This window comes from Gopherus evgoodei, chromosome 1, assembly GCF_007399415.2.
Source record: "Gopherus evgoodei ecotype Sinaloan lineage chromosome 1, rGopEvg1_v1.p, whole genome shotgun sequence".
Lineage (NCBI taxonomy): Eukaryota > Metazoa > Chordata > Testudines > Testudinidae > Gopherus > Gopherus evgoodei.
In genome coordinates this window covers 3,098,610-3,122,782 of record NC_044322.1, presented here as the reverse complement: position 1 = coordinate 3,122,782, position 24,173 = coordinate 3,098,610, and the positions used below count along the sequence as shown (strand labels likewise).

Here is a 24,173-nt window from a genome sequence, read left to right as displayed (position 1 = left end):
ATCCTCCCCTTAGGCTGGGGGGAGGTCCTTTAGTCCTTCCTGCATCCCAATAGGACCAGCGGGACTTCTCAGGGATGTACTTGTCTTTGCTAGTGCCGTAGGGGTGTGACTCCCTCGTAGGTACTGACCCAGGGCCTGCCTGCGCCAAGGCATGCTGTGCGGCTGGGGGTGCACTCTCCCAGATGAGATGGCCACCTGTCACTGAGTTTTCACAAGAGATGAGGAATTAGTTCTGTTGTCCTGCCCTAAATTCTAGCCTGGCTAACTGCAACCTGCTTCTCTAACTTCCTCCCCCATAAGGTCTCACTCTGCCCAACTCAAGCCCGCACCCTATCACAGCTGCCCTCGCCCATCCTCGTTGAAGGCAAAGTGACCACCTGATGGGGGTATTTAGAGTTCAGAATTCAAGGCCAGCTTTCCCCTTAAGGCCTATCAATGAAATAGTTTGCTCTGCTATTGCACAGCCTAGCTAAGGCTATCCAAGCAGCTTTCAACTCCCCGCATGCAGTAGATCAGTATTAAACACTTCACAAAGGGGAAACTGAGGCACTGGGGTTTAAGGGATTTGTTCCCTCCCAAGGACAAGTTGGTGCCAGTTGATTTGTTCTGGTGTGTGATGACCTCACTGAAGGTTCTTGGTGCCAATACGCTGCTCTGGGGAATTGCAGAGCTGCCCTCCCTGTCTGTAGAGCAGGCTGTGGGGCTGATCAGCTCCCTTCATGTAAAACTTGGCTTGGGAGAGTCTTTAATCTAACATGTGCCTTTTCTGGTCATCTAAGCAGGCAACTGTGGGCACTGTTAGTTTCTAGCACAGTTCTAGTCTCACAGGAAGGATTTTAAAATCTTCTCCTCTGACCCTGGCCAACTGCTGACACTGAACTCTGTTTCCTACCCAGCTCTGGGGAACTGCTTGTCAAACTGCCTCAAAGTAGCTCCCAAACAACCCATGCTGGCTTCTTCATGTGCCGCCCTGGTTGCTTCTGCCTGCCACCAGGAATGCTCCTGATATAAAGGTGAGACTCAGAGGCTGTCCTCCACCAGTGACTCCAGCTATGTCTACATGTGTTGCAGTCAAACCTTTGATTGCAGTGTAGACATAACTGGGCCACTTTGATCCATCTAGTTTGAGTAACAAGAGCATACCCAGTATCTGAGATGGGTTTATGAAGTGCACGCTGCCACCACTTCTCCCGTATTGTTTGAGCTAGCGTGATCAAAGCTAACTCAGGTACATCTATACAGGCAGCAGTCATAGGTGCTGGAACTAGGGGTGCAGGGGGTGCTGCTGCACCCCCGGCTTGAAGTGGTTTCTATCATATACAGCATTTACCGTTCGGTTCAGTGGCCCTCAGCACCCCACTACACAGTGTTTCAGCACTCCCTGGCAGCAGTCACAGCTCTGAGTGTAGCAGAAACATGCCCTCCCTTGTACTCAAAACCCATGTTCTGTGGGGCACAATTGATCTAACATGCATTCATTGTTGAGTTGAGGTGGACGAGCTGTAGTGGCTTCAGATCAGATCATCATTGGAAATGACAGAACAACTGCCTTTATCTGCAATGCTCCTCTTGGATGGGCTGCTTCGCAATCTAGATGTTGTATGACTGCAGCAAAACAAGGGTATGAAATTGCATCTCAAGGCAGCTGGAGCAGTCCCACCAAAAGCCGTGTAGTCTGAATTTTTTTCAGTCCAATAAGCTTCTTGGCATGAAAAAATCCACTGGTTTTTCACTCAGTTGCTCTGCTCACAATTTGGATCCTTCCCATAAGGTGCTGATTTTTAACAGAGAGGGCAACTGGAGCAGCCTCCCTTGGGCTGCTGCTGATTCTCCACATCATAATCTTTAAATGGCCATTGGCTGGCTTTCTAAGGCTACGTCTACGTTACTGTGGTAAGTTGACCTTAGCTACGCAATTCCAGATAGGTGACTACCATAACTGGAGTTGACATAGCTTGCATCGACTTACCACAGGGTCCACGCTACGCTGGGTCGATGGGAGACGTTCTCCTGTCGACTTACCTTCTTGTTTGGGGTCGACTGGAGAGCAATCTGCAGTTGATTTTGGTGGGGCTTCACTAGACCCGCTAAATCGAGCCCGGTGCATTGATCTCCAGAGCAGCAATGCAGGGGGTAGTGTTGACATACCCTAAGAGATGCTCTACTCAGCCACACATTACTGGCCTTGCTGTAGGACTACGGTGTGCACTTCTCTAGCCAGGGCTGTGCACTTCAGCCTTGATGATCAGTCCCCCCATGGGAATCATGGAGTTGTGTCAAGAAATTAGACCACTTAAAAAAATGTGACACTCCCTGTGGGAGAGAGTTGATGTGTTTAATAGTGCACCAGCAAAACCTGGGCAAGGTGCCCTCAAACCATTAAGCCAGGAGCTTCCACAGTGCCCCTGAGCGTCTCTACCACCTGCTCCTGGCCCAGCTGGTTGAGTTCATTCCTGGTTCTACGGACAAGGGATGGGGAAGACCATGCCCAAGGAGAAGAACTGACGCAGGGCAATCACCAACTACCCTCACTCTGGCATGGGAGCTGGCCTGAGCGTCCCATGCAGCCATGGCTTCGGGTGGCTGGATCAGCAGCGTTAACACATCAGGGTCTCCTGAGAGAGGATCGCAACGTGCTCTCCCTGCCCCCCCAAAATACCATCACTAAAGGGGTTGTCTTAAACTTCTGCTTTAGCAAGGCTGGCAGCTGCTTGGGTCTTAAGAGCGCTGCAGTCCATGGGCAAGCACAGGGAATGTGGGGGCAGGGGCTTGTGCTAAAGGAGAGCTGGGAGGGGCAGGCGTGGCCTTGCCAGGCTGAATTTCATCCCTTTGGCACCGTTTTTCCTCAGTCTGAGGAGACACTGTCTGCTGCCAGGCACATCCACTGGGCTGCATGTCCCTGCAGGTGGCACAGGCTTCAGGGGTGGAGAAGAAGGTGCTGTGCCATTTTGCCCCAGGGCAGAGGGAAGTCAGGCAGGTGTTGTGCTACACCCCTCCCTTGCTTGGCCAATGGCTCCTTGGGCAGGATTAGCAGCTAGTGTCACTTAGAGCAGCCCTGAGGTTGTTCTCAACTATGCCAGACCCAGTGTAGAACTAGCCACAGCTGGAACCCTGGCTCCCTCCCCACAGTACTTCCTGGAGAAGGGATCCCCTAGGCCTGATCTGTAGCTCCATAATTTCTACCCCTATTGGGGCCTCACCTAAGCCTCTAGTCACTGAAGTGGCCCTGGGGAAGCAGTAGGGGCAGTGAACAGCTGGAGGTGGGGGAGAGGTGTCTGGGAGGGGAATGGATCTGATGGCATGGAACCATTGCTATCCCCAGGCCCCGACCTAGCCCACTGGGCATGCACTGTCAGTTAATTGTCAGGGATCGGATTGCTGCTCTTCCCCAGCCTCACCCATGGCCTGGGATGAGTTCAAGCTTTGCCTCGGGGCAGAGAAAGGGCGAGGTGCCAATTTCGTGTTGGGGGAGGGAGAGTGAAGAAAGGGGCTGGAGCAGTTGTGCTAGAAGCCTCTTGGGAAGTGACGACAGTGACAGGCAGGGACTTGCATGGGGGTGACGTGACTGGCCCAGGATCCTGGGGCACAAGGGAAACCTGGCTGGCTCAGCTGGGAACGACTCTGAGCATTAAGCACTAAAGCCCAGGGGGCAGGGCTGAGTAGCCCCAGAAGCTGCAGGCTGATGGGAGCCCATGAATTCAGTCAAATGGTCCTGTGGGACAGTCACTTACCAGCTTTCTTCCCACAAAGGAGTCAGGGGCCTTCAGGCTCGTCCCACCCCTGCTAGTGCGGAGACCGAGCGTTTGGAGGCGGGCTGAGCGCGTGATGAGGTTAGTGCCCGCAGGAGCGACTGGGCTCACACTGCAGGGCCCGCCGGCCAGGGCCAGGGGAGGCAGGTTGCATGGAAGGCAGATAGTCCTGTCGTATGTAGCATTTTGAGCTGTTTGCCTCCCCAGGTAGGGGCCCCTCTCTTTGCCCCTGGGCTCTAGCCGGGGGCTGTGCTGGGACGATTCTGTGCCCTTGCTCCTGCCCTGGCTGGCTTTTGGTTTGATGTGCCGGGGATGGAGGGTTACACTTTGCAGTCTAGCCGTAGAGAAACCCCCTGAGCAAGCCTGGGGCACAAGAGCGTCCTGGAGCGGTGCTGCCCCATCCTCAGCCGAGAAGGAAGCAGCCAGCGTGGGACTGCTAGCGCCTCCTGACCACAGAGGGACTCTCGCTGGCAGCCTCAGCAGAAGGGGGCTGGGACATCTTAAGAGCCCAGCGTGGCAAGGCCAGCTCATCTGCTGCTGGGGGCACAACAGGCTCTTAGTCTCACACCTGGGAAGCCCAGGGCCGCCTTTCTTCCCCCCCAGCTGCCTGCCGATCACAGGAGGGGCATTTCCTAGCCCCTCAGTAGAGTGGTGGAGCGAGCCGAGCACAGACCCTCTGTGCCAACAATGGCAGGTGTGTACCCGGCCCGCTGCCCCGGCAGCCTCCCTGTCCGTCTCCAGTGATGATTGAGCCCCACCCCTCGCAGCAATTCATCGTCCTGCCCTACAGAGCTCGAAGCCTTTATTCCTACGCTAACAGGCGGGCTTTACCCCCACCCCCCAGCAGGGCGCTGGGCCCTGCTGAACGGTGCAGCTGCTGCTTCAGCTCGTCCCCTCAGTAGTCGTCTCGCCTTTTCTTGACCTTCTTGGGTTTGACGTTCATGCGTCTCCAGAAGGCGGCGGTGGAGCGGTCCTGCTTTGTCACGCCGCTGAAATCGAAGGACTTCAGCTGGGGCAGCACAGACAGCACGTAGCTCCTGTGGGAGAGCAGCCGGTCAGGCCCGGTGTGGGGCGGGCTATCAGGCCAGGGTCACTCCCTGGCCTCCCCACCATAACGCCAGGGGCTGCTTCTCCTCTCCTCCCCCCAGCTCACGCTGTATGCCCCAGCTTGGGCCTAGAGAAGCCCTCGGTAGTAGATGGAGGCACTGCTGCCTCTCCCAAGGGGGCCATAGCTAACTGCTGCAATCAGTTCTGTCCAGGAGTCCCCGATCTGCCTCCTTGCAGCCTCTTTCCCAGGGCCAGACAGCACAGTGTGTCGGCTCTGGGTGCCGCTGGGCCCCTCTGCAGCAGAGCAGATTGTATAAAATCAAATGCAAGACCAGCGATGCGCTTCCCATGGGCTCCTCCCTGGCTGGGTGGATCTTGGCACCTATGCTGCAAGAGACTAGACCTGAAGAACAAATACAGCTTGGCAGCTCCTCCGTTACCTGCTGCCGCTGCTCCATGCTCTCGGACCCTGCTGCCTGACTGGAGTCGCACGGCTCCCGAAAGGGAGCAGGGTTAAAGAACAGCTGGTCGAGCCCCGATGGTGGGGAGGCATCACTGAATTTCAAATCCGATTGGCTGGCCTGCTCCGTTATGTGTCTCCGAGCGATGGCAAGTGACGCTCCAAGGACCAGTCCAGAACCACTGCTTGGGGCCTACATAACTCCAGCGTGAGCGAGGAGACCGGGCAGGGACTCAGGATCTGGGTTCTCTGCCGCTGCTCTGCCCTGCTGGTGACCTTGGGTGAGGTCTGGGGATGGACTTGCACTGTGTGACCAGGTGGGGCCCAGCACAATGGGACCCTGGTCCTGCTGAGGGTCTCTGGCCCTGGCTGTCCTCTGGCACTGAGGAGAGGATCTGTAGATGCTCATGCATGGGGCAGGCTGGCTCCTGAGCAGGGCTGACAGGAGCCGGGCCCAGCCTTTTAAAAGTTTTCCCTTGGCAGGGCCTGGGTCATGTATCCCGGAGAGGGAGGGTGTGGGGGTTTGTGCAGGGGCAAGTACAGAATGAGCTATGTGGGTTGGCGTCAATGCCATGACAGCTAAAGAGGGTTGCATCCGGGGCCTCTCCCTTATTCCCTGAGCCTGTAGATGCTCTGGAGTGTGACATCGTACAGGTACCACTTTGCCCTCTGGGGCCCTCCCACTGACGATCTTAAAGCACTTCACCCTCCCATCCTTTCTGGGAGAAAGGATTGAACATTATCCCCAAAGGGAAACTGAGGCACGGTGTCAGGGCAAGTCAGACCCAGCTCCCACTAAAGGCTTTGGGAGCCTATTGACGCCCGTGGAGGTGGCTGAGGCCCTAAGCGAGTTTCTCTGGGCACTGGCAGCAGAGAGGAAGCTGTTACCCAGGGCTGGGCTTGCTTCTGTGCCCACTGTCCCTCCCTCTCCCCAAAGCATTAGCTGGCCGAGCCCTTCAGCCCCACCTGTAGCCTTTCTCCTCCTCGATGGGGTTTCCATGCAGGGTCAGCGTCCGCAGGTGTGGCAGGACGGCCAGCTTGTCCACCTCGCTGAGGCTCTGGATGCTGTTCCCGTGCAGGTTCAGCGCCCGGAGGTTGGGGTACATAGTCAGCACCTGCAGCCACAGACCCCCCAGCCCCAGTGAGTGAGGGAGCAGAGAGCCTGGACGCAAAGCAAACCTCTCCCAGGGTAACAGCTGGGCCATGAGACACCCCTCTGTCAAAAGCAGCCCTAGCCGGCTTTGCCTTTCCCTAGCCTCCTTCACCCCCGGATTCCACAGGGTTTCATGAGCACGAAGTAGGGACCTTCTCACAAACAAACTAGGGAAATGCAACCTCGATGGAGCTACTATTAGGCGGGTGCATAACTGGCTGAAAAACCATTCCCAGAGAGTAGTTATCTGTGGTTCTCAGTCATGCTGGAAGGGCATCATGAGTGGGGGCCTGCAGGGATCGGTTCTGGGCCCGGTTCTGTTCAATATCTTCATCAATTATTTAGATAATGGCATAGAGAGGACACATCTAAAGTTTACGAACCATACCAAGCTGGGAGGGGTTGCAAGTGCTTTGGTGGATAGGATTAAAATTCAAAATGATCTGGACAAACTGGGGAAATGGTCTGATGTAACTAGGATGAGATTCAATAAGGACAAATGCAAAGTGCTCCACTTAGGAAGGAACAATCAGTCGCACACATACAAACTGGGAAATGACTGCCTAGGAAGGAGAACCGCAGAAAGGGATCTGGGGGTCATAGTGGATCACAAGCTAAATATGAGTCAACAGTGTAACACTGTTACAAAAAAAGCAAACATCCTTCTGGGATGTATTAACAGGAGTGTTGTAAGCAAGACATGAGAAGTAATTCTTCCGCTCTGCTCCGCGCTGATTAGGCCTAGGCTAGAGTATTGTATCCAGTTCTGGGCACCGCATTTCAGGAAAAATGTGGACGAATTTGAGAAAGGCCAGAGAAGAGCAACAAAAATGATTCAAGGTCTGGAAAACATGACCTAGGAGGGAAGATTGAAAAAATTGGGTTTGTTTAGGCTGGAGAAGAGAAGACAGAGAGGGGACATGATAACAGTTTTCAAGTACATAAAAGGGTGTTATAAAGAGGAGGGAGAAAGATTTTTCTCCTTAACCTCTGAGGACAGGACAAGAAGTAATGGGCTTAAACCTCCCTTGCTGCAATTTAGGCTGGACATTAGGAAAAGCTTCCTAACTGTCAGGGTGGTTAAGCACTGGAATAAATTGCCTAGGGAGGTGGTGGAATCTCCATCACTGGGGATTTTTAAGAGCAGGTTGGACAAACACCTGTCAGGAAAGATGCAAATAATACTTAGTCCTGCCTTGAGTGCAGGGGACTGGACTAGATGACCTCTGCAGTCCTATGATTCTATACATAGGTGCTGACTCGGGGGGTGCTCTGGGGCTGGAGCACCCACGGGGAAGACTTAGTGGGTGCAGAGCATCCACTGGTAGTCAAGCTCCCCTCACCCCCCGCCCCATCTCCTCCTCCCCTGAGTTCACCACGTCCACACTCCTCCGCCTACCTCCCAGTGCTTCCCGCCAGGCCGCAGCCAAACAGCTGTTTGGCAGTGTTAGCACGCTCCAGGAGGGAGGAGGAGGAGGCAGGGCCAGGGTGGGGATTTGGGGAAGGAGTTGGAATGGGGCAGAGTTGGGATGGGGACTTTGGGGAAGGGGTTGGAATGGAAGTGGGACCAGGGGCTGGGGGGGGGTCGAGCATCCACAGGAAAAAGAAGAGAAGTCGGTGCCTATGATTTTATAAGTGGGGCAGGACCACTATCCCAGCTCTGCAGAGTGGGAAACTGAAGCACGGGTAAGCGCTGGGTCTCACCCAAGGCCCCACTGGGACTCAGCTGGGAAAAGCCGCCTGATTTGACCCAGAGCTTAGGGGACACACAATGGGGCTGTGATTTCCAAAAGGGCTCACCATTGGCCTGTCGGCCCACTGTGAACTCCGGGGGTCTTTTACAATGGCAGCAGAGTTAGGCCAATGCTGAGCCCTTCCGAGCCCCCTGCAGCTCCAACTGGCAGGGATCCCCTGAATCGCCTGAGTTCCCTACACGTGGCCAGGGCATCAGCCCCGCTCCCCACAGCAACCCTGCTCTGCCAGCTGTTCCCCTCTGCCACCAGGCTGCATTAGTGTAGGGGCAGGGGGCAGCATTTGGGCTCCAATCAAAGTCTGGCGAGTCAGGGCTGCAGAGCAGTAACACCAGCATGGACCAAGCACCCAGCGCCACGGCTGGGGGCTACTGGGAGCACTTTAGAAAAGGATTCTCCCAAACCCCTCCACTCACTGCTAGCCCTGGTACATCCCATGTAGAGGTGAGCAGCTGCAGTGTGTAATCGAGCTGTACTCACGTTCCTGTGGCGCTGCTTCAACCCGCACAGCTCAAAGGGGGTGGGGGGGTATCACCATTATTTTACAGGTGGGGAAACTGAGGCACAGCGAGGGGCAGGACTTTGCCCGAGCCCTCGGGGGAGTCAGTGTCAGAAGCAGGGTTAGGAGCATGTCTTGTTGAGGGCTAACCCCCTAAGCCACCAGCCCACAGTGCTCCCACTCAGCCATACCGGGTCGATAGTAGGCAAGTCGTTGAAGGAGAGGTCGACCCAGGAGAGCTCGTCGGGGTACTCCAGCAGCTGCTCCATGGTGGAGGCGAAGTCGGTCAGCTCATTGATGGTGTTGTTATTCAGGCGCACCGCCTGGGTCAGCAGCTTCCCCCCGGCCGAGTGCTTGATCACCTTGAGGCCAGCCCGGGGCTGCTCTGTCAGCAGGTCTAGTGGGGAGAGTAGGGGGGATGTTAGAGCAGCCTAGCAAAAGAGCACGACCTGCTGCTGGTTCGGTCGGTGGCAGCAGTGACTGGCTGGGCAGACACAGACCCGGTCTATCTTGGTTCTGATATGGCTCCCATCACCTTGGTATTTGGGCACCTCCCTGCACTCTAGTTAACCCACCCTGCAGCTGTGCTGGGGTCCCTGCAGGATCAGAGAGGGAGGGCGGCGCTGGTTCCCTGCGTTCATCGCTGGTGCCAGCACAGCCTGGTTCTCTACAGCAACAGTTTCCAGGCCTTGGTCCTGGCTCGTCTGCGGCGGGTTTTAGGGACCCGTGTTGCTAGTTGCTCCGAAGCTGGTGGAAATGCTGGTCCTGTGGCTGAGGCAATGGGCTGAGGTGCAGCAGACCCAGCTTCCACTTCTGGCTCTGCTACCAGCTTCCTGGGTGACCATGGGCAAGTCGCTCCCTCTCTCTGGCCATGGTGGACACGTCATGGTACACCCTTCCTTCCCCTTGCGTCTGTCTTATCTTGGGAGATTGCAGACTCTTCATGGCAGGGGCTACGTGTCTGTGCAACACCTCGGACAGCAGGGCCCGGAGTCTGGCTGGGGGTATTGCCAGCTTTTTGCTAAGGAGAGGCCCAGGCTACCTGCCTGGTCATCCCAAATTTAAGTGGTGTTGCAACCTGGTGTACAGGGTCACCACGCCACTCCACTCTGACCTGGCCGGCCCTCTGTCATGGCAGCAGGGAAGGGACACTGCCATGATGCCACCCAGATCTGGGCAAGGGGGACGGCTGGCCCCCTGTTCCCCCCCCAGCACTGCCCCATTGCACCCCTGAATACAACATCGCTTGATGTTGTCCCTGCTGTTGATTAGAATGCAGCAGAAGGGCGGCCAGCAGGCTAGGCGACCTGTGTGGCTGGGCAAACCCCGTCAGTAACAGGACTGCTCTGCAAGAGAGCTCCCGGGATCTGGCCCTTTTCCCTGGCTGGGTCTGTGAAGCTCCCGGCAGTGGGACAGCGGGGAGCTGACGGACTAAAACTGAAGCAGCTGCCAGCTAAGGGCACCTTCATCATGCATTACTCAAAGCAGCCCAGGCTGGCCCAGCGACATGCCCTTTGCAGGGGGACCCCGACCCTACGCACGGCTGTGCGCTATGCTTGCTCTGGCTGAATCCCATCACACGACAGAGGTGGTGGCAGCATTAAAACGTGCAGTTAGCTTATTTCCCGCTCTGCTCTCTGTCCTTTTCCGGTCACTCCCGCTGCCTTGTGCTGCAGCTCGGGAAGCAGCGTGGAAGGGTTAGAGCAGGAGGCAGGACTCCTGGTTCTATTTCCAGCTCTGGAAGAGCGGGTGTGCGCTGCTGGTGGGAGGCAGGATGCCTGGGTTCTCCTCTCACCTCTGCCACTGATGCCTCTCGTGAGCCTGAGCAAGTCACCGGAGCTCTGGGCCTGAGTTTCCCCAGTGGTAGACTGGTCCTTGCATGAAAAGGCCTTTCTGCTGGGCGGGACAGCTAAGGAGCCAATGAGCAACAGCTGTGGTGGGGACAGAGCCCTAGTACCTCCCCTCACCCCCTCCATGCGGAAAACAAGTCTGTTTCCTCTGCAGAGTAAGAGCTGCACCTTGGATGAAGCTGATGCCTCGGAAGGAATAGTCCAGAGGTGGTGCCTGCAGTGAGATCTTACAGCAATCCCATCGCACGTTCATCTTTCAGGCCACGCTAGGAAAAACCACAGGAGAGGGATTTTAATAAAGAAACCAGAACAGCCCTTAAGGCATCACAGCCACAGCCAGGACTAGAAGAGAGCTCCTTTGGGTCCAAAGTCCAGGGCTCTTCCACCTCAACTAGCAGAGCGTCTTCCTTAGTAACGAGCAGTACGGGGCTCATGACATACAGCTAATTCCATCCAGGAAAGGGCAGTGGTGCACAGACACACTAGCTGGCTCCCAGCGATATTTTGTGCTGCTGAGGTGGAGCACAAATCAAAGGACATTTTCGTCTTCAACCTCCCCAGCATCATAGCATTCCCCCCTTAAGCATCCAGATTAGTATGAACAGGGTTGCACCTGCAGCACCACAAGCGAACGATGTTACAACACCATCAGATGGTGCCATTCAACCGAGATGACCCCAGCGGCTTTCACATCGTGCCTCTGAAGTGCAGCCACCTCTGGGTGGAACTGGCAGCTGTTTAACAGCACGAGGCACATGACGGGATAGGGCAGGAACAAGAATACCACATCCAATCAAAAGGGCAGGGGAGCTGAGGTTGGCAACATTTAACTTCACATTTAATTTTGTGGCGCACAGGTCTCTGAATTCACTGGGGATGGATGCAGCTAGTTGGTTCCTGGCCCAGGAAGTACAGGCCTGTCCCTCGGAGCCAGTGAGCTCAGCCCAGAAGGGGAGTTAGCACGATCCTGTGGATTTAACAATTAAGTTTTTTCCCAGTTCTGCTACTCTCTTCTTGTGCAAACCAGGGCAAATTCCCTCATCCCACAGTGCCTCAGTTTCCCTGTACAGGACCAGAGAATGCAGGCCACACCTACAGGATGGGGGACTATCTTGGAAAGCAGTGACCCTGAAAAGGAGCTAAGGGTCACAGTGCATGAACAACAAGTGTTCCCCGTGTGACACAAGGGCTAAAGCGGCCCTTGGTTGTACAAAGAGGGGAGTAGTGAGCAGGGTTAGAGAAGCGATTTCCCCTCGACATTGGTGAGACTGGATACTGATTGCCGGACACTGGATACTGCCTCCAGTTCAGCTGGCCACGTCTGTAAACGGCTGTTTAAAACTTGAAGAGGGTGCAAAAAGGAGTCACCAAAAAAATGATTCAATGGGTGAAACTGTCTGGCCTGTGCTATCAGAAGCTCAGACTGGATGATCTATGAATCTGCGGAAGGGGAGCCAGGCTCACCTCTCAGCAGGGTTGTGAGCATTAATTAGCTAATGTCTGGAAAGCCGAGAGTGTTACTATTCTCCACAGATTTGCCCTTGCAGCCCTCAGCTGTTGCATACTTTCCTTCACGCCAGTGGAAATGCACGGCTGCCTCTGCCCTGGCACGCTGATTTCACAGATGTTGTTTTATCTTCTAAGAGCTGATTTTCTCATAGTGCTTTTCAGTCCCCAAGCACTTGACAAACTAACGACACGTCCAAAGGGCTCAAAGCTGTTTAAAACATTCATTTATCGAGCTTCCCAAGTGTCGTGTTAGGAAGTCAGTGTGATTGCCTCCATTTTAAAGATGGGGAAACTGAAGCACACAGGGGCTTAGATATTTGCCCAAGGACACAAAGCGAGCCAGAGGTCAAGCCAGATATAGATGGTGGTCTCCTGACTGCAGCTCCCCTGAATTTAACAATGGCCCCTCCATTTTCCTATGAGGAGATCACTGTGCCATTGAAATGCAGCCACCTGGCATACAGCACAAGATGTGATGGTGTTAAAGAACATAAGAACGGCCCTACTGGGTCAGACCAAAGGTCCATCTAACTCAGTATCCAGTCTTCCGACAGTGACCAGTGCCAGGTGCCCCAGAGGGAATGAACAGAACAGGTCATCATCAAGTGATCCATCCCCTGTCACCCATTCCCAGCTTCTGGCAAACAGAGGCTGGAGACACCATCCCTGCCCATCCTGGCTAATAGCCATTGATGGACCTACCCTCCATGAATTTATCTAGTTCTTTTTTGAACCCTGTTATGGGCTTGGCCATCACAACATCCTCTGGCAAGGAGTTCCACAGGTTGCATGTTGTGTGAAGAAATACTTCCTTTTGTTTGTTTTAAACATGCTGCCTATTAATTTCATTTGGTGACCCCTAGTTCTTGTGTTATGAGAAGGAGTAAACAACACTTCCTTACCTGCTTTCTCCACACCAGTCATGATTTTATAGACCTCAATCATATCTCCACTTAGCCGCCTCTTTTCCAAGCTGAAAAGTCCCAGTCCTATTAATCTCTCCTCATACGGAAGCCATTCCATGTCCCTAATCATTTTTGTTGCCCTTTGTGACGACCACATCTGCCTGCAGCATTTAAGATGTGGGCGTACCATGGATTTATATAGAGGCAACATGATATTTTCTCTCCTATTATCTATCCCTTTCTTAATGATTCCCAACATTCTGTTTGCTTTTTTGACTGCGGCTGCACATTGAGTGGATGTTTTCAGAGAACTATCCTCAATAACTCCCAAGATCTTTCTTGAGTGGTAACAGGTAATTTAGACCCCATCATTTTAAAGGGGACGCTTTAAAAACATCTGCTCCACAAACAGCACCACTGGACCAGGGTGAGGCTCCTTCTGAAAGATACAGTGAACTGGTCCCCCAGCTCTCTTTAATACAGATCTCTCCATGTGAGCAAACGGCTCTGTTCCAGAGGCGCTCACACCCTTCTCACGGCTGTGAAAACAGCAACTAGAGTACAAAGGACAGCGCCCCGGAGTGTGGGGCAGAACAGGTCTCAGCGAGGGCAGAATGTGGTTTGGCAATTGGGACACGGAGGCCAATTCTGCCCTTTGTACACAGTCAACTTGCAGGCTACAAGCACTTTAAGGCACCCAGATACCAGGGTGATGAGGGTTATATAAGAACCTGGATAGGTAACTAGAACCTTTCTTTCTTGGGAGCAGGGGGAGCTGCCTCAGTTTCCACTGAGCCAACCCGAGAATGGAACCCTCGCTTTAAGCGCTGCTTTGCCGAAAGTGAGGCCCAGGGAACTGGGCGCTTCCTGCAGCTGTCCACCCTGGCTGCTGCCTGCCCAGCTCTACGCACCCAATCACAGAGCTACGCACTCTGTCACATCACAGGGTCACCTTTACAGCACTGTATTTTCCCACTCGGCACGCCCTGGCAGAATTACCACGCTCACTGCCCAGCTTTTCGTGTGCTCTTGCATAGCTTTTCACGCTTGTCAGGCAATTACATGGATTTTACACTCCCCAGTGCCCCGCACAGATTTCCATGCCCACTAGGCCCTGGCCCCTCTTCTCACACTCAGTAGCAGCCTGCACAGATCTTCACACCCATCTTCCCCTGGCCCCTCTTTTCACACTCAACAGTGCCCCGCACAGATTTCCATGCCCACTAGCCCCTGGCCCCTCTTTTCACACTCACCAGTGCTTGGCCCCTCTTTTCACACTCAGTGCACAGATTTTTCACACTCACCATCTCTGCTCCTCTCTCCCCTCACTATATGGAACTCTCGGGTAGCTATGGTAACCAGAACCACACCAAAAGCCCCACCCAGCCGTACTCCGCAAGGCATGCTGGGAGGTGTAGTTACGGGGGGGTAATTGGGAACTACATTTCCCAGAGCGGATTGCGGCGAGAGTTCCTCACCTCTCGCGAGATCTACTCTCGCCCCACCCTAGGGCTCCTGGGAGCTGTAGTTCTCCCTTGGTATTATGCGTCAGATGACGTACACGCGGCCTGCAGCCAATAGGGAGGGGGCGAATGGGGGGCGGTGCAGCTGTTTGAATCGGTGAGGGCCGCGCGGGTTAGGGGGAGTCACGGGGCATTGCCCGCCCGCTGCTTCGAGGCAATACGGTAAAGGGGGGCTGGGGCCTGCCCTGGCGGCGCTGCCGTGCGCGGGGTGCGGAGGGGACTCGCCCGGCCGCGGGGCGGTGACCTGAGGGGGGGCTGAGGCGATGGTGACTTGGGCGGAGCTGTGGGGGGCGGGAGCTGGGGGCACAGTGGATATGGTGACTTGGGCGGAGCTATGGGGGGAAGCTGGGGCGAGGGGGGAGCCGGGAGGCGGTGACTTGGGGGGCAGAGGGGGACCTGGAGGGCAGGGGGAAGCTGGTGGGATGGTGACTTGAGGGGAGCTGGGGGGGCAGTGAGCAGGGGGAGGGGGAGCTGGGGGGGCAGTGACTGGGGGAAGCTGGGGGGACAGTGAGCAGGGGGAGGGGGAAGGTGACTTGAGGGGAGCTGGGGGGGCAGTGAGCAGGGGGAGGGGGAAGGTGACTTGAGGGGAGCTGGGGGGGCAGTGAGCAGGGGGAGCTGGGGGGCAGTGAGCAGGGGGAGGGGGAGCTGGGGGGCAGTGACTGGGGGAAGCTGGGGGGACAGTGAGCAGGGGGAGGGGGAAGCTGGGGTGATGGTGACTTGAGGGGAGCTGGGGGGGCAGTGAGCAGGGGAGGGGGAGCTGGGGGGGCAGTGAGCAGGGGGAGGGGGAGCTGGGGGGGCAGTGACTGGGGGAAGCTGGGGGGCAGTGAGCAGGGGGAGGGGGAGCTGGGGGGGCAGTGACTGGGGGAAGCTGGGGGGACAGTGAGCAGGGGGAGGGGGAAGCTGGGGGGACAGTGAGCAGGGGGAGGGGGAAGCTGGGGGGGCAGTGAGCAGTGCAAGGTGTGTGATTGTGCAAGAGTGGCCTGTGAGGAGGATGTGAGTGGCGTTGGGTATGAGTTTGCTGCAACATGTGCATACACAGTAATGGACAGATGTCACCCAAGGTTCTCCTGTGTGTGTCCGTGATCTGAGAGGCTCCCGTGTTTTTGTGAATGGCTCCAATTTAATCTGTTTGTTAAGCTGTCTGGCCTTGCTTTGAGCCACTCCACCATTGACGGTGCATCTGTCATGCAACTGAGGCTTAATGTACCTGTAGCCTATCATCCTTCCTCCAGATTGTGAGCACATCTGAGATAGTGCCAGGCTGGCTTGCCTGTTCTCTCTCTTCCTAGCATGATTTTAACTAGGCAAACTTCTTTTCTGCAGGGTGGATTTGATTTAAATTTTAAATTTAAGACAGGAAGACTTGATTTTAATCATGGATTTCTACATAAAAGTGCATTCTTGTTGGTTGTTTTAACCTTAATACATATTCTTCACAACTCAGAGATAGATGTAGGTTTCATTTTTAGAAGTTTTGAGCAGGGGGTGGGACTCGATGACCACCTGAGGTCTCTTCCGACCCTGATATTCTGTGATTTTTAAGGTACACACTGTACATTTTAAAAATGTTTTATTTTGAAAACTTTTCAGATTAGTTTTACAGTTACATCAGAAACAGAATGATGAATTGGTTATTTCAATTACCAAAGGTAATTGCAGCAGATATTTATGAAGTCACTGGAAGGTGAACTGTCTCCAGTTCAACAGGTTAATCATTAATATTTGGAGGATTTTCTTGCCATGCTGTATTAGGAGGAGAACAGATAGACATTTAAATTGTTTTATTTAAGTCAAACCACAATGTTATGTATTCTGGATTTTTTTCTTCAACAGCAAACATCATATTTTAACACGGGTTGGCAACCTTTCAGAAGTGCTGTGCCAAGTCTTCATTTATTCACTGTAATTAAAGGTTTAGTGTGCCGGTTATACATTTTAACGTTTTAGAAGGTCTTTTTCTAGAAGTCTATAATATATAACTATACTATTGCTGTATGTAAAATAAATAAGTTTTTTAAAATGTTTAAGAAGCTTCATTTAAAATTAAATTAAAATGCAGAGCCCCCCGGACCGGTGGCCAGGACCTGAGCAGTGTGAGTGCCACTGAAAAGCAGCTCGCGTGCCGCATTCAGCACGTGGTCCATAGGTTGCCTACCCCTGTTTTAACAAAACAAGGCTATGAATGTTTGAATTTAGTTAAACATTCACATTTTTTCAAATCAGATTTGTTTTTGTTAAAATTGTTTTAACTAAATGAAATATTTAAAAAAAAACAAACAAAAAACCCAAAAATTAAAATCGACTGTATCAGCCAAGCAACGTGAGATACTTAAAATATTGTCTTCTAATATTAAAATATTAGCTGATAACTCGGTGATCTTCACCTTCATTTTCCTATTTGTTCATAATCTGGAAAAGAAAAACAAACTTTCCTGCTTTTTTCAGGTCCCAAACAATTTCTCAGTTTGGAATGAATTAGTCCAAAGGCAGAAAATATTCTTTCTACACTGGCGGAAGAAGCTACTGCTGTTTAAAAGTGAGATTATCACTTCAACAGTCTCTGAATCCAAGTGCTTAAGTGACTTCTACCAGTTCACTGTGACTCTTTTAAAAATATCATCAGCAAACATATATTTCCTGAATGGTTCTTATTCCCAAACTAGGCCTCTTTTATGGCCTGCTGCCATTATAGGTTTTCCCTTCTAGTGAGAGAATGGGATCGTAGATCTCAAATTAATTATGTATTTAAAATTTTTGTTGTTGTTAACAAGCATGTTGTCTCTGAAGACACAAAGCCACAGTTTGAGAACTGCAAAACTAAGCATGTCTGATGGTAGCTTCTAGACTGAGCACTGAGTCCCATTGGGTAGATAGAAAGAGTAACCTAAATAATCTCTACAGAAGCCCCTGGAACCCCATAAGATTGGGTCCCTAATCCATGAACTATTGGAACTCATTTACAAAATTTTTTTTTTAACATTACATGAATATATTGTCTCATACTATAGAATTAGAATTTATAATCCCTATTCCATGATGAGAGATCTTTGAGCTAAAAAGTATCTTAATTAAAACTCTCTTAAGATAGCTATTTCCTCAAAAAGCATTTTATCAAAAAAATCCGATTTCAATAAAAAAATCAGATTTTTTTAAAAATAATTGATTATTATCCACCCTGCTTTTCTGTATCTGTCAGGAAATGCCTCAAGCATTACTGTATTTTGAATGACGCCCTCGTACTTTCTCACTTCGTATGTTGGTAGCTTCTGCAAAGATCTGTGGTCTTGAGTTCTGTTTGGAGGGCAGCATGGCCTGACTTCAAAACAGACATTTTAGGTTGGCCTCTCTGGTGGCACACTCTCCTTTCTTTTTAGTTTTTCCAGTCTTCTGTTACGTCTCTTGTTCCTAGCTCACTTTCACTCTTGACTTGTGCATGTTGTACCTCTGATCCAGGAGTTACACTAGAGACCTGGAGTTAGCAGAAGGCATTTCTGCTCAGTGTTGGTGTATTTTAGTGTCTCCTGTTGGAGGAGCTGGGCTCTCTAGACTTCCTTTTATGTTGTGGGGAAATTGTACATATTTAAAGCAATTGAAGTATTTTAACGAGGTGTTTTTGTGGAGGTGTACGTAGAGTATTAATACCCCATCTTTACTTGTACCTGCTAGAGAGATTCTACCCTTTTCATATCAAGTCCTAAAATCTTTTCTCCTCCCACCAACCCCCATTTTCAAGTGTCTGCTGCTGCATATGTATGTGTTGAAGGTGATTGGCTGGGGTTATGTAGAACTGTGCAAGTCTCCTTCCATGCAGCCTGGATTATTGGGCAGGTATGGGCAAGATCCTTGTTTTAGTTGGGTATCTTCCAAGCAGTTTAAGGTCTGTTTTATGTTGGTGTAGAGCTATTCAAGAAACATGAATTAATGGGTCCAACACTTCAAATGTGTAAGTGCCACCCGAGTCCAAGCCTGCCCAGCTCCTTGGGTCCCAGCTGTAAGGTAGACATACTTGCCATGCCTCAGTTTCCCTATCTGCAAAGTGGGGATAAGGTGCTTCAGGGATGGGTGAGGATCTAGTGATCTCTGGTACTTAGTTGGTTGCCATCACTGGAGTATCAGCCCCTCACAATCTTTAATGTATTTTTTTTTCCTTCGTAAAACCCCTGTGAGGCAGGGCAGTGCTATCATCCTCACTTTACAGATGGGGAAACTGAGGCGCCAGGGGACTTGCCAAAGTCACACAGGAAGTCTGCAGTGGAATAGGGAGTTGAACCCAGATCTCTCAAGTGCTAAGCTAGTGACTTGACCACTTCTCCTCTCTGGGTGGCATTACAAACCCTGAAACAAATATCACTCTCCTCCCATGCTTTGTCTTGTCCACGTTAAGGTCTTTGGAGCAGGGACTGTCTCTTAGGCTTTGTCTACACTACACAGCTTTGTAAAAGCACCATGCAAGGCACTACACAGCTTTGAGCGACATGGCTGTGTCGCTACAGCTGTGCAGCGTAGCCACTGTTTGTCAGCTCTCCTGCCGACAGGAAACTTCCACCCACAACAAGTGGCATTTGCGGTGTCAGCAGAAGAGTGCTCCTGCTAGGGTGACCAGAAAGCAATAATAGGAGTCTATAGAAGAAAAAGACCCAAAAATCAGGACTGTCCCTATTAAAATCGGGACATCTGGTCACCCTAGCTCCTGCTGACAACGCGCTGTTCACACTGGCTCTTGTTGTGACAAAACTTTTGTCTTTTGGGTGGGGAGGGGGTTCAACGCCTGTGAAAGACACAAGTTTTGTCATTCAGTTGCCAGCACAGACATAGCATCAAGCACGGCAGCTGGGAGGGGTCATTCCTAGCGTGGGTAGACATACGTGCGCTAACTCTGATCGAGCCAAGGGGGATTGTATTCAGGTGGCTGGCCTGAGCCGCGGCCTGCACCACTGTGGCCACGCTGCTATTTTTAGCATGCTCGCTTGATCAGAGTTAGCGTGTATACGTCTACCCAGACTGAGAACTAGACCTCCCAGCTGCAGTGCAGGCGTGACTGTTCCTGTGTGCGCTTACAGCAACCAGCACAGCGGGGCACTGACCTCAGTTGTATTGCACTACAAATAACCTCTCTGTACAGTTGTTTTATCTGCTGTGTTACAGGTAACACCTCAGGCTACCGTGTAACTGAAAGCCTGCACTTTGTCTAATCAGGCTTGCTGTTTCCTCTGTACAGTCAGCCGGCTCCCCTGTTAGCTTTCATCGATCACAGCAACAGGGGGAGAGATGCACTTTCCTGTTTTTAAAGAAATGTAATAGTAAAGCCACAGAAATTGGAAGGGCAACTGGGTGGCCAGTTCTGGTTGCTTGTGTCTTTTAAAGCAGTTAGAGGCTGATCACACCTTTTCTTTTGTTGTAGCGTTTTTATGGCTGGACCCATCTAAGGGGACTGCATTCCCTTTTGTCTTTCTCTCTAAGGTAAGTCTCCTTTATGTGTCTCCTCTGCATGTGTTGCTTCGTATTCCCAGTAACTACTTTCGCTGTTGTGTGTCATGCTTTTCTAGTATAAATATAATCTGTTTGAACGTAAGAATGGCTCTACTGGGTCAGACCAAAGGTCCATCTAGCCCAGCGTCCTGTCTTCCAACAGTGGCCAGTGCCAGGTGCCCCAGAGGGAATGAACAGAGCAGGTCGTCACCAAGTGTTCCATCCCCTCTCGCTCCTTCCCAGCTTCTGACAAACAGGTTTGCCAGCAGATGTCGGGGTTTTCCATTAAAGTTATGTTTTGAGGTGGTCAGGATGCTGCAGTTTATCCCCTAGGATAGAAATGGAGTGGGCAGGAGTTGGGTGGGATTTATAGGCCTGTCACTTCTTTATACCATAATATACCTTAAAGCTGTAGTGGTAAGAGTTAAGACTGTCTTTTTCACTGCCATGGCTGTGCTCTGGGATTTAACATCCGATTGTCCATGTGGGGGCTGAGCAGGACTTGGAAAAACGTATCCAACGTAAAAATACTAACCCAAGGAGTAAATTGGCTAGCCGGGGTGGAGAATACCCTGCCCTGTGCCCTCCACTTGACCGCTCCCAAAGCCGCTTCTTCACAGCTCGTTCCCCTGACATGAATTCTCTGCCTCCCTTCCCTTGCTGAAAGAGAGACCAATTCTGGGGCCTCTGCTCCCACACCTTGGACTCCTGTGTGATGCTATAGCTAAGAAGGCAAACATGATCCTTGGATGTGTACGCAGAGGAAGGTCAAGTAAGACTAGGGAGGTGGTATTACCTCTGTATATGGCATTAGTAGGACCATTACTGGATATTGTGTCCATTTCTGATATCCGCAGTTTAAAAAGAATAGTGAAAAATTGGAAAATCTTTAGAAAAGAGCAACAAGAATGGTTCACGGGTCAATCTGCATTGTACTGATATTTAAGAAGCTAAATCTATTTAACTTTCTGTTGGATAAGCTAAGAGCTGACTTGATTGTGGTCTACAAACACCGATATGGGGAAGAGATTGTAGGCAGCTCTTCAATCTAGCAGGAAAAGGCATAAAGAGAGCCAACAGTTGGAAAATTCTGACTAGAAATAAGGTGCAGATTTTTGAAAGTGAGGGAATTAATAACTGGAGCACCTTCCTGATTTTCAGTAAGTCTTGGAGAACTGGAGAAGTTCCAGAAGACTGGAAGAAAGTTTGATGTGCCAATTTTTAAAAAGAGTAAATGGGATGATCTGGGTAATTATAGGCTTGTCAGCCTGACATTAGTCCTGGGCAAGATAATGGAGGAGCTGAAATGGGTGAAGCGGTGGCCAATAAGTCCCTCGGCCGGTGCCGCTTCCAGCGGCTCCCATTGGCCTGGAGCAGCGATCCGTGGCCCGTGGGAACCGCGATCAGCCGGACCTGCGGACAGGGCAGGTAAACACACTGACCCGGCCCGCCAGGGGCTTTCCCTACACAAATGGTGACCCCTGTTTGAGAAACCCTGTGATAAATAAAGAACTAAGGAGGGTAATGTAATCAATGCAAATCAACATGGGTTATGGAAAACAGATTCTGTCAAACCAATTTGCTTTCTTTTGATGAGATTTCAAGTTTGATAAAGATGTTGATGTAATAAACTATGTCTAGTTCTGGTGCCCGCAATTCAAGAAGGAAGCTGATAAATTGGAAAGGGCTCAGAGAAGAGTCACGAGAATGAGTATAGTGATAGACTGAGCTTCCTGAGTCTATTCAATGTAAAAAGGAGAAGGTGAAGGGGTGACTTGATTACGCTCCAGTCTGTGACACTGGCTACTCATAAGTCCCAGATTCTCTTTGAGTATCTACATGGGGATTAAATGTTGAATAATGGGCTCTGCAATCTAGCAGAGAAAGGTATAATATGGTCCAATGGCTGGAAGTGGAATCTTGACCAATTCAGACTAGAAATAAGGTGCAAATTTTTAACAGTGAGAGTAAATAATTATTGGAGCAATTTCTGATGGGTGGTGGTGGATTCTCCATCACAGACAATTTTTAAATCAAGCTTGGATGCTATTCTAAGAGAGAGGCACTAGGAATTGTTGTGGGGAAGTTCTGTGTCCTATGTTATACAAGAGATCAGACTAGATGATCACAATTATTCTTTCTGGCCTTGGAATCTGTATATTTATCCAGGGATTTGATGGATTCTCCATCTGTTGAACCAAGACAGGATCCTGTTTTAAAAGAGATACTTTAATCCAAACAGTAGTTATGGGTTTGATGATGAAGTAACTGGGAGAGATTCTCTGGATTTGACATGCAGGAGGTCAGAACAGACTGTCATAATGATCCCATCTGGCTTTAAAAATCTGCAAAAATCCACCTCATGCTCTTCTGTAATCTTAACTCCTTCATGCTGTCTTCCCCATGGCTCCTCTCTGGCTCCCTGCACTTTCAACGGCCTGCAGCTTGCACACCCATTCAAAGTTCCCATTTGCCTGGGTGAGTGGGATTTCAGAGTTCTCTGTAAGGCTGAGAACGGGCAAGGGGAGCAGGAAGAACGAAGCTTTAGCAGAAACGTAGGTGGGAAAACAAACTCGAAGTGTTGGAAGAGGAAGGTGTTTGCTCAATGGTGTTTTTTGGCTGGGCTGGAATTGAGAGAGGAGGTTGCAGTTGTTGGGGAAACGGTGCTTTTCTGAGCATATGGTCCATAAGAGGAAATGGGAGCTGTCACAGTTTCAGGCTAACTGCACCTATATCCCCCAATTCTTTGGTCTACCCCAGGAGTGCCCAGTCAGATCTCCGCTCTCCAAGTTACCACAGAGCTCTTTTGAAGTAAGCACATTTATTCTTAAGGAAAAGCATCACATGAAAAAACAATAAACAGATTTAAACACACACTAAACGCACCAGGAGTCACTCACAAGTCACCCGTTTGGATTCCATTAGGACTTATGGAGTCCTAATAATCCAAAGTCTTTCCAGCCCTTCCCCAAGTGCTGTAGCCTGCCTTGGATAGAAGGTCTTTTCCGTTTGCTGGATAAGAAGGAGGACCTTGTGTCAGTTCAAACTCACTTTTTATCCCTAAAGCCCTTTCTTTGTTTGAGTCTCTGGAAAACGCGGTTTGCAAACCATGCCAATGGGTGGTACCTCTTGTGATGGTCCTCAGGGTCCCCAGGACTGAGTTATCTTGTTACCTCTTGCCTCCCCTGAGCGAGAGTCTTACCTGTGGCGGCTGGCACTGTGGATTGATTTAAGTCACCAAGTGGAAAGCCTTGATTTAGATCATCGGTTGTAATCAACTTTTCCATTTGTACTTCAGTTATTTTCTAAAGAGAGGTGTATTTTCACATTGATTTACAGCTAAACAGAACCTACATACCAGATTTGGTACATCTTTTTTGCTGCCTAGTAGGATATGCGATAGCTATCTATATTTAAGCCATTATATAGCTTAATATTTTCAGATTCTTATTAATTGTGGACTTTTAGTATGTTAGAAAATGGTGAATGATATACTGCTTATATGCTAGAAAATTCACTTTTTGCTCATGATTTGTGTCAGGCTACACTGGATGGTGACTGGAATTTAAACACATACAAAAGCATATACAATTGATTTTTATTAAACCAAACCACTTCAAATGTTTTGGATACATAAACTTTTCATCAAAACATTTACAGCTGAGTGATTTATTAAACAGAGGGATTAACTGTTATCAGTGAATTAAACTGATTATTTCAGCTCAGCAAATGATCCCCATGAGATATATGATGATATCTCCTAGAGTCAGAGGCCAGGTCCCAACCCCTGTGAGGACTTGGCCAGTCTGCTGCACTCGCTAGCACAGCCCCTAGGTCTCCCAGAAGATCCATCTCTGAATTGAGTACATGATCTACTGTGCCATGTTTATAAAGCTTGGCCTCAAAAGTCCAATGTTTTTCCATGATCCTTTGGCTAGGAAACTCAAGTTTTGATAGAGGACGGATTCAGCACTTTTGTTTAAATGTTTTAAGAGATTATTATAAGTTTAGGCCTTGACATATATTGCATTATTCAGCTTTCATTTTAAACAGGGGTCTTTTTAAAATTTGAAAGACTTACTATGATTTGCACAAAATAAAATAATCCATTTTTTTTAATCATCATTTTGTTGTCCACTCTGGTGACTCGGTATTGGTTCCTTGACATCACTAGCCTGTCAGCCACTCAAGCACTCCTCGTCCAAGCTGTGCCAGCCCTGTCTTTGCTGTGCAGATTAACGATAGGTATGCTCCAGTC

General features: G+C 50.7%; 2 protein-coding genes across 7 annotated transcripts in view; one reads left to right on the top strand and one right to left on the bottom strand.

Moving 5' to 3' along the window:
* Nucleotides 1-2,302: 2,302 nt before the first annotated feature.
* Nucleotides 2,303-14,309, bottom strand: LOC115648552 (leucine-rich repeat-containing protein 51-like). Of its 3 annotated transcripts, none has more exons than XM_030556315.1 (5): nucleotides 14,228-14,309; nucleotides 10,678-10,775; nucleotides 8,851-9,056; nucleotides 6,223-6,371; nucleotides 2,303-4,786 (listed from the first exon to the last, which is right to left on the bottom strand). In XM_030556315.1, exons 2-5 carry the CDS (start codon nucleotides 10,760-10,762, stop codon nucleotides 4,645-4,647), a joined length of 582 nt encoding a protein of 193 aa, XP_030412175.1. In that variant the 5' UTR covers nucleotides 10,763-10,775; nucleotides 14,228-14,309; the 3' UTR covers nucleotides 2,303-4,644. The 3 variants fall into 3 exon arrangements, with proteins under 3 accessions (XP_030412175.1, XP_030412166.1, XP_030412184.1); XM_030556306.1 differs by having other exon boundaries at nucleotides 14,177-14,250; XM_030556324.1 differs by lacking the exon at nucleotides 14,228-14,309 and adding an exon at nucleotides 14,148-14,168.
* A 211-nt stretch (nucleotides 14,310-14,520) lies between these two features.
* NUMA1 (nuclear mitotic apparatus protein 1) overlaps nucleotides 14,521-24,173 on the top strand; it is a 72,726-nt gene continuing 63,073 nt past the window's right edge. For 3 of the 4 annotated variants that reach the window (XM_030556250.1, XM_030556260.1, XM_030556226.1), the window contains exons 1-2: nucleotides 14,521-14,608; nucleotides 19,848-19,906. The gene's annotated coding sequence lies outside the window, so the exon portion shown is untranslated. Of the gene's footprint in view, nucleotides 14,609-17,649; nucleotides 18,275-19,847; nucleotides 19,907-24,173 lie in introns of those variants that run through there. The other variant, XM_030556245.1, reaches the window with a different exon arrangement.

Coding starts and splice junctions, on each gene's coding strand:
- LOC115648552 (XM_030556315.1), bottom strand. CDS start 10,762: ATGAACGTGCGATGGGATTGCTGTAAGATCTCACTGCAGGCACCACCT. Junction 6,372..8,850: donor ACTTGCCTACTATCGACCCG/GTATGGCTGAGT, acceptor CTGTGGCTGCAG/GTGCTGACTATGTACCCCAA. Junction 4,787..6,222: donor GAGGAGGAGAAAGGCTACAG/GTGGGGCTGAAG, acceptor GCTCTCCCACAG/GAGCTACGTGCTGTCTGTGC.